This window comes from Tupaia chinensis, unplaced genomic scaffold, assembly GCF_000334495.1.
Source record: "Tupaia chinensis unplaced genomic scaffold, TupChi_1.0 Scaffold142100_1, whole genome shotgun sequence".
NCBI classification, from domain to species: Eukaryota; Metazoa; Chordata; class Mammalia; order Scandentia; family Tupaiidae; genus Tupaia; species Tupaia belangeri.
The window spans coordinates 251,741-261,022 of record NW_006201951.1 but is presented as its reverse complement, the minus strand read 5'-3'; the positions used below and the strand labels follow the sequence as shown (position 1 = coordinate 261,022).

Genomic DNA, 9,282 nt, shown 5'->3' with positions numbered 1-9,282 from the left:
CGTAGGCCTCAGGCCGCCACTCACAGTTGTTTCCTGGCTTGTGGGTGTGCTGTTGCCGCGGCCCTCGGGTAGGAAGCCGGCCACCCCTGCACGCTGGTTGCATGTCCTACGCGGCCAGGATCCCTGGCTCATGCTCGAGAAGGACTGTGGCATGATGAGACCGTCAAGGATTGCTGCTCGTGCTCCCCCTTCACACCACGCTGTCCACATACCTGCGCTCATCACGCAGCTTGCTCCCCCGCTCCACACCAGCAAGCAGACAGTGAGAAGAGAAGGGAGAAAATCACCCTCCAGCGGGGACGGCCATGCCGCAGTCCCTTTCTCCCCTGTTCTCCCAGAGTTTGGGCACGCATGCCCAGCATGATTTTCCAGCCACAGGTCTAGGACTGGGACCATGCTTGGCCAGCACCCAAACCGTCATGCCTCCCGCTGGCCCCACGTGTCTTCTCCAAGCATGGGGCCTCCTGGTGCTGCCGTCCTGCCTCCGCCCCGACTCCCGGGGGTCAGAGGCTTCAGGCTGAACCGGAATCGAACCCGGGCCTCTTATGTGGCCTCAGCCTGTGTTCACATCAGCTGCTGCCACGCCGGGTGTGGGACTTGGGGTTGGCTGATTTTTTGTTTCTGTGCATTGCTGCCCCAAGTCCTCACTTGCAGTGTTTGCTCTGCAAAGTCTGCTCTCATTTTCGTCTTTATCTGTAGGTAACATTCTTTTTTTTTTTTTTTTTTTTTTGACTGTTGTTAAGATTTTCTTCCGTGTTATTAGGTTTTAGCAGTTTGGTTACAGCGTGCCTTGGTTATTTTTATGTGTGTGCTTGCGGTTCATACGACATCCTAGAGCTATGGGTTTAAGTCTGTTTGTTTGCCTTTTTTTTTTTTTCTAATCAAACGTGGAAATGTCACAGTCTCCGTGCACTTTCTGACAGTTCTGTGTGTCCGAGATTGCTCAGGGTTGCTGCGTAGCTCACGGGGTGTAGACGCCCCTGTGTTTAGTTCAGCGGGGTTTCCTGGTGTGCTCCCAGCTCCTCGACCTCTCCGTGCAGCCCCAGTCTACCTCATCCTGTGTCTTTTCTTCCCAGGCTTTGTGGTGTTCGGCCCTCACAGATTTATTGGGATCTTTTTAATGTCACCTAGCATGCCTCTGCTTAGCTTTCAAACACGTGGAACAGCTGTCCCAGCTGCAGTAACGACCCTGTGCTAACCCCAACCTCCTGCCATTGCCCTACTGAGTGTCCTCCTCCTGGTCCGTGTGCCCTTCGCCGCAGGTGCTGGGGTCTGTCTTCTGTGGGGTCATGACTGCTCTGGGACAGTGAGGGTCCTCAGCCCCCAGTCTGACCAGGCCGGACCTGTCTCAGCCTTGCTCAGCGGGCGTGGAGCTGGCGTCCATCTGGGGAGGTGCCCTGCCCCGGAGCACGAGCTCTGGGTGCTGTAGGCTGGGCGCCTGGCGGCACTGGTGGACTTCAGGGTGGCTGGGGGTAGTCAGTGGCCCCAGGGTAGGGTGGTCCTTACTGAGGGAGAGTTACCTAAATGTCCTTCTGGTTCTGCGCTTAAAACCATTCCATCTGAGAAGAAAAGAAGCCCCAAGACCTTGCAGGTGTGTGGGAGAGACCCAGGGACAAAGCTCGGAGGCGGGTGCCCCTGGTAGAGCCATCTGGAGGAGAGAGCTCCTCCAAGCTAAGGGTTTTGAGACACGCGAAGATTGCCCAGAGGGCTTTGCACTTAATTTGCCCTGTAGGCAAGGAATCCATCCTTAGGCTGACGAGGATGGGGACAGACAAGGCCGCTCGGTTTCTGTTCTGCTTCCACCCTTTCTAATGTTCATTGAACTGAAACACATGGAGTGCACTTGCAGTGTGGGGACTTGGGGCACCTGGCCCAGAGCACCGGCATGTCCCCGAGGAGCCTCTCCCTGCCCAGGCTCTGCAGGGCTGCCCTGGGCATGGCCTCTCTGGGAGACAGTGCGTGGACAAGCGCGTCAGCCCTAGGGGTCTGTGCGGGTGCAGCACATCCCAGCGCATTTTTTTTTTTCCATCCCAGCTCATTCCTGCCGCCTGGGGTGGGTGGTGTCAGGCTCCACTTTGTTTACGGCCAGCGAGCCCTGAGGGGATGGAGGCTGCAGAGGACAGGGCCCTCAGACTCTGCCAGAGACTAGAAATGGCCAGCCGGAGTCTAGGGCGAGGAAGCGTCAGCGCTCTGACCCAGTAACCCGGCTCCATGGGCTCGGCTTGTGCAGCAGCTCACAGGCACTGAAATATTCACTAGCGGACGCTCCAGGGGAGGGGAGGCTAAGTGCTCAGCGAAGGGGGTGGGGACCTGGGGACGGAGGAGGCTGTCACTGCCCACCCATGCCTGCGCCCTTGGGGGCCTGGGCAGACAGGATGGGGCAGCCGTGGGCGTGGCTTCTCCTTTCGTTTATTGCTGCTTGTCCCTGTGTGATAGGTGTTAAGTAATAATTCTTTTAACTGGTATTTCTTGGCTTTCTGGCAAAGCTGAACATTATCTTGTATTTATGTTTATTCTTGTCGTTACTCATTTTAATATCCTTCATACTTGTTTCTCAGCATCGTAATGTTCTATAAACTTAATGTGTAATTATAAATTATATTTTACATGTGCCATGAATATTTTTACAATTTTTTCTTGTTTTCAATGTTCATTTTTATCTATTTATTTGGGAGATACTTTTGCTATAGGGCACCTGTGCTTGCCAGAGAGACAGAAAGCAAGAAATCACCCCCCAGGGGGGATGGCCACCCCACAATCCCTTCTCCTCCATTTTCTTCTCAGAATCTTGGGCACACATGCACACATGCCCGGTATGAATTTAAGCTGCTGGGTCAGGGATTCGAATTGTGGTCGACTACATGCGAGTCCAGTGATGTAGCCATTGTGCCATCTGCTGGGCCATTTATTTATTTATTTATTTATTTATTATTTATTCATTCATTTATTCTTAATTTGACAGAGAGAGACACATAGAGAGAGAGAGAGAGAAAGAGGGGAAGTAAGAAAGCAAGCTACCAGGTCCACGACTCGAACCGTGGTCAGCCATGTGGGAGTATCCAGTGCCTTAACTACCATGCCACCTGCTGGTCCCACCCTTGTTTTTATTTATTTATTTTCTGGAGGTTTTTGCTATAGGGCGCATGCACTCGCCAGAGAGAGAGAGACTGAGAAATAGATGGAAAGTGAGAAATCATCCCCCAGGGGGGAGGGCCACACCTCAATCCCTTCTCCTCCATTCTCCTCTCGGAATTTTGGGCACACACGCAGTCACATGAGCTTAAGCCACCAGGTCCGGGACTTGAACCGCAGTCGACTACATGGGAGTCCAGCGACATAGCTATTACACTAACTGCTGGTCCCCCTTTTATTTTTTAAATTGCCACAGAGTACCTGTGCTCATGGGGTGGGGCACTTCTCCATGGGATGTGGTCACAGCTCAGTCCTTTCTCTGCCATTGCCGCATCCGCTGGGATCTTGGGTGTGCATGCGCACACACACGCGTACATACACACAGACACCCAATGTATTTTTAAGCTGTCAGGGCTGAAAATTGAACTGTGCTGTCAGCCGTGCGGAAACAGCTCCCTTACCGTGGTTACAGGGCCAGCTCCTTAAATATTTATTTTATAGTCTTTTGGAAACATCCATTTAAAGTTTATTCATTTCTTCCTTCTATGAGAGGAGACAGAGCGACACACGCAGTCTGTAGGTCTTCATGCCACCGTCTACCCCACCACCCAGGCCGCAGTCACTCACATACGGGGACCTGTGCTGTGGGCTGGGCCCTCTCATGGCTTCCTCCTCCAGGGCCTCGTGTCCTTGTTGCACCCTGCAGCAGCCACACATCTCTGTGCAGGACTGAATGTGATTTAGAGAGCAGAGGGCCCAGCCTGCGGCCTGGTGACTGAGGCAGCTGGACCCTGCATGGCCATCTGCGTGGTTCGAGTCCTAGACCCAGCAGCCTGGAAAACCCGCTGGGCATGTGCCCTCCCTCCCTCCCTCCCTCTCCCCAGCAAGCACTTGTGCTCAGTGGCAAATTAAAAAAAAAAGAACAGAGAGAAGGAAAGGGCCCCAAGGCCACATCCGTAATGGGTTGTGTTCAGGGCACCACCCGTTTGTCCGTTTCAAAGTTGCACAGCGATGTGCGTTAGGGACTTAGGGACGGAGACCAGGACACAGAGGAGGCTCCTCAGAGCTCTCGGTGCTGTGAAGCCCTTTTCCGTGCGACCGGTGCTGGGCCGAGCTGGACACGCTTCCAGAGTTTCTCCTGGGGGAAGCAGCTGCACCAGTCTCACATGGTCGCCCAGCCGGACACACTTCATTGGCCTCGCCCGTGTCTCTGTCCAGGAGGAGAACATCTGCCTGCACTGGGCAGCCTTCTCAGGCTGCGTGGACATCGCCGAGATCCTGCTGGCCGCCAAGTGTGACCTGCATGCCGTGAATGTCCACGGGGACTCGCCCCTACACATCGCGGCCAGGGAGAACCGCTACGACTGTGTCGCGTGAGTGTGGCTCTGCCCTGGTGCAGACCCTGAGTGAGGCTCGTCTACATGGGGCCTCGCGCCAGGGCAGCCCTCCGCTCCCCGGGCGTCCAAGGGCAGAGTGGTCACGGCTGTTAGCTCCTGGTGCAGCGGCTCCGGCACGGACGCCTCTGGTTCTCAGGTCGACCCTCAAGTGGAGTCTTAGGCCTGAAGTTCCTGTTGGGAGGCCCAGGCTCGGTGGACGGCACGGCAGTCCCAGACGGGACGCGGCGTCGGGCCGGGTCACTGTCACGAGACCCTTCTGTCCCAGCAGGCGGGGAGGGGGTATGCACTTCAGCCAGTGGGAGGCTCAGAAACCGTAGGAGCTGGGGCGGCACCTGTTCCGTTCCCACGAGTGGGCACACGCCTGCATGTTCGAGCCTCGGCACCAGCTCCAGGGCTCAGCGTGTGCAAGGCTGTGCCCACCTGGACTCAGTGGCTGTGCCAGACCCCCAGGCTGCTCACCTGGAAGACCCTCTCACGGCCCCATCAGCTTTGAGGGCAGATTTGAATGAAAAGACCCTGGAAAGCGCAGACCCTTCCCCAGCTTGTTACACACTTCTCTAAGAAACCAGGCGGGGCTTCGGCAGTGCGTGTGCGTGTGCGAGGGTGTCCCAGGTCCGAGCCCTTCCTTTAGGCCCACACGGCCCAGACCCGTCACCTGGCCTCAGAGTGTTCAGGACGAGCGGCCGTTCTTAGTGACCGCAGTTACAAACCTCCTCTGCATCATTTAAATTCAGAGTTGAATGTTTTGTTGGCTTACATCTTTCCTTTTAGCCTCTTTCTTTCTCGGGATTCAGATGTCACCTTAAAGAATAAGGAAGGGGAGACGCCCCTGCAGTGCGCGAGCCTCAACTCCCAGGTGTGGAGCGCCCTGCAGGTGAGCAAGGCGCTGCGGGACGCGGCCCCTGACAGGCCCTCCCCCGTGGAGAAGACGATGAGCAGGTGAGGGCCAGGGCCCGGGGCTGGCCAGTCGTCGGCCCCACGTGAGCTGCGGCCTGGGAAGCACTGGCCCTGTGAGAGCTGACATCCCCGCCCTCGGCAGGGACATCGCCCGCGGCTATGAGCGAATCCCCATCCCCTGTGTGAATGGAGTGGACGCTGAGCCATGCCCCAGCAACTACAAGTACGTCTCCCAGAACTGTGTGACCTCCCCGATGAGCATCGACAGGAACATCACTCACCTGCAGGTGAGCGGGGTGGAGGGGCTGCTCAGGCCAGAGCAGGGCAGGGGTCAGCCCGCAGCTGGCTCCCAGCTCAGCGCTCCAGGAGCCAGGGGTCTGGGGAGGGTCTCCCATGTTCCTCTGGCCGTCTTTGCCTCTCCCAGAGGGGCAAGGACGCGAGTAAAGGCCCTCCCAGAAAGAGGCTCCCTGGGCCCAGCCGTGCAGTGCCACTGTGGGGGACACTGCACTTCGCAGGCCAGATGGTGCGGCGGGGGCTGGTTCCGTTCTTGTCTCCAGTGGTCAGGCATAGGGCATGTGCCCATAGTCCTAGTGACTCGGAAGGTCAGGCCAGGAGGAACGCAGCTCAGTCACTGTCTTAGAAGAAAGGAACGTGAGAGGGCAGACACAGTCCTGGGCCCTCCCATTGCTGGGCAGAGGGCCCTGGCACAGTCTTGGCCTTGGGAATCTCCTCCTGAGACTCCCCCTGCAGGGCTTGTGGGGCGGCCTGGGTCCCAGCCCCACCATTGCCTCCCAGGCCGCCCTCCCAGTCCCACAGGGCCCCACACCCACCACAGCCTATCCCCCCGTTTCCCAGCTCCCAGCACACCACCTGAAGTGCCAGGGCAACTCATCCTCAGGGCTGCCCTCGGACCGCACGCCTGTCTCTTCGCCCTCCTACCCGCCTTCCCATCGCGTGGTCCTGTTCAGGGCCTGCCCACACCAGCTCTGCCATCCCAGCTCTGACCTCCACCGTGTCCTCGGGCCCCTCCCTCAGGCACTCAGCCTGTCTAGGACCTGTGCTCTCCCCCTCCCTGAGACCTCACGCGCCCTTGATCCGATCAGAAGGAAGCACTGACGGGGACATTTACTTATTTATTTAAGTCAGTTTTGTTTGTTTTTAGAGGTTTTTGCCTGAGGGCGTGTGCACTCTCCGAAAAGAGAGGCAGAGACAGAGACGGAGAGGAAGAAATCACCCCCTGGGGGCATGGCCACACCGCAGCCCTTTCTCCATTCTCCTGGAATCTTGGGCACACACACACATGCGCCCGACATGATTTTCAAGTTGCTGGGTCCAGGACTCCAGCTGCAGTCGGCCATATGGTGGCCCAGTCACATAGCTGCAAGGCCACCCACTGTTGTTTGTTGATAGTGAGAGAAGAGGGGGCAGGTCCATTCCCCATGGTCTCGCCGTGCAGTCTCTGCTCTTGCCCTGGCCAGCTGGGACTGGGCGCTGCAGGGCTGGCATGCCAGGGTGGCCTGGACCTGCCGGGCCTTCCCTGCGGCCCAGCTCAGGCAGCAGCCCCACCCCTTGCTCCCGGACTCTGAGTATCTTAGAGCGTCCACGGTGACAGCGACAGGGAGGGACACGGAGTGCCCCGTCTCCTCCCCTGATGGCGCCGTGCGGCCTCTCCATAGTATTGCGTGTGTGTCGACGACTGCTCCTCCAGCAACTGCCTGTGCGGCCAGCTCAGCATGCGCTGCTGGTACGGCAAGGTTAGTGTGGCCCCGCCAGGGGATCCCCACGCCGCTGCTCTGGCCCAGAGACGTGGGAACGGGTGGGAGGGCTGCAGGGTGTGAGGGTGAGCGGGATGAGGCAGGGGGGCTACCCAGGCAGGCCGGGAAGGTGGGCGGCCGGAGGCGGGGTCCCTCCTAGGGAAGTGCCGAGGGGACAGGGCCGAGGGCCAGGCTCTGGAGTGCCGATAGCCACAGTCGGGGCTGGGAGTCCCTGGGCTGCGCGGGCACCTCGTGTGAGGTGTCCCAGCCGAGTCACTACTGTAGAGGGACCAGACGTCTGTGTCAGTGAGAGGCCACGCCTGAGCTCCGTGCTGGGGGTGCTCGGCGTCGGTGGGCCCCAACACACTTGTGCCCTCAGGACGGCCGCCTCCTGCCGGAGTTCAACATGGCGGAGCCCCCCCTGATCTTTGAGTGCAACCACGCCTGCGCCTGCTGGAGGAACTGCCGCAACCGCGTCGTGCAGAACGGGCTCAGGTGAGCTGTGCCTCCAGGGCGTGCCATGGGGTGCAGGTAGCTAGGAGCTGCCCCGTGGGCTAGGGCAGGGCATCAGGGCGCATGCATGCGTGTTGGCCTGCCGGTGTCAGGTGTGCTGCGAAGGGCCGAGGCCGTGCTTCTGAGGCCGGGGCAGCACTTGGCCAGATCCACGTGCAGCTTTGTCGATGGGCTGGCTGTGCCTGTTGGCTGTGCCCCAGACTGCATCCTCACATTCTGTGCTTGCCCAGCCACTGGCTGCACAGTGGTGCCAGCCCTGCAGCTGTGTGGCTCCTGCCCCAAGGTGCTCAGGCTCCGACCAAGGAAGGCTCAGCCGGTGCTCAGAGGCCTCCCAGGGCCAGGCTGCCCTGCACCCCAGGTTCTGGTCATGAACCTGCCCCCTGAGAGGGAAAGCCCGGAGCTCTGTGGAGTCAGCACTGTGTGCTCGCATGTCCGCTGTGTGCTGGCCCCTGCACCCTGGTGCTTTACAGTGGTGACCGTGCCCCGTGCCGGGCAGGGTGGAGTGCTGGTGCCAGGCCGTGCTCCTGACTGTGTGTGTCAGGAATCCCAGGGAATGGCAGACCCTCTGTGGATAGACGGACGTGACAGGCAGATGCGGCTGAGGGCTCTCCCTTTGCTGGCTGGCATCTGGCAGGAGGGCTTGCTAGTTTGAGTTCCTTTGTCCTCATGGAGCCTTGTGGGCAAGCCCATGGCCCCCGTGTCACCATGAGGAGGCTGAGGCACAGCGAGGCAGTGGCTGCGTCACAGGCTGGCATGTCCACACGTGGCCAGTGCAGCTGGCTTTCGAGGCAGCCTCCAGACTGCTGTCCCTGCGCAGCCCCTCCAAGTCGAAGTGAGCGTCTCTCCGTTCTCTCGTTCTCTCGTGTGCTTCATTTAATGCCGCAACTCGAGGGGTTGTGGTGGCTGGGGGCGTGGCTGGGGGCTGTGTCTGCCTCACCCCCACTGTCTTTCAGGGCCAGGCTGCAGCTCTATCGGACACGGGACATGGGCTGGGGCGTGCGGTCCCTACAGGACATTCCTCTGGGAACTTTTGTCTGCGAGTGAGTGAGTCCCTGTCACCCAGGTCTGCCAACCACCTGCCTGTTTCTGGCGCCGGTGCCCGTGTGCATCTGCTTTGCCAGAGGCCCTCTGGGGAGGGGCCGAGAGCACAGAGGCCCAGGCCGTGGAGCCGCGGCCCTGCAGCTCCGTGGGGGCAGCTCACACCCTTGTCGGGGCTCTCCCCGCCGATCCGGGTGGTGCCTGTTACGCGCTCTCCCACGGAGCACAGTTAGGGTGTCATCCAGCGTGCTTACTTTATGCCAGCGTGGGTCATCGTGGACTCTGCCTCTGTCCTGCTAAGGCAGAGGTTTCTGTCCACCGTCATCATCTGGAACCTCCAGGTTAAACCCTGGCTCTGTCACTTAGGGCCACAGAGATGGCAGGCTTGTCTCGGGTGACGCCTGCTGTGTCCCCTCTGCAGATACGTGGGGGAACTGATCTCCGACTCCGAGGCTGACGTTCGAGAAGAAGATTCTTACCTCTTCGACCTCGACAACAAGGTAGCGTATCCTTGGCCTCGAGAGCTCATGCGAGTGGTGAGACGGGGACTC

The 9,282-nt window shown here is 59.1% G+C and overlaps 1 protein-coding gene across 2 annotated transcripts in view; it reads left to right on the top strand.

The window, feature by feature from the left end:
* Positions 1-6,561, top strand: part of EHMT1 (euchromatic histone lysine methyltransferase 1) — a 91,691-nt gene extending 85,130 nt beyond the window's left edge. Inside the window, exons 19-22 of one of the 2 annotated variants that reach the window (XM_014582046.2) lie at positions 4,351-4,505; positions 5,301-5,468; positions 5,569-5,713; positions 6,282-6,561. In XM_014582046.2, the coding sequence (XP_014437532.1) occupies positions 4,351-4,505; positions 5,301-5,468; positions 5,569-5,713; positions 6,282-6,542 (729 nt within the window). In that variant the 3' untranslated portion in view covers positions 6,543-6,561. Of the gene's footprint in view, positions 1-4,350; positions 4,506-5,300; positions 5,469-5,568; positions 5,714-6,281 lie in introns of those variants that run through there. The other variant, XR_003547009.1, reaches the window with a different exon arrangement.
* The last annotated feature ends 2,721 nt before the right edge of the window (positions 6,562-9,282 follow it).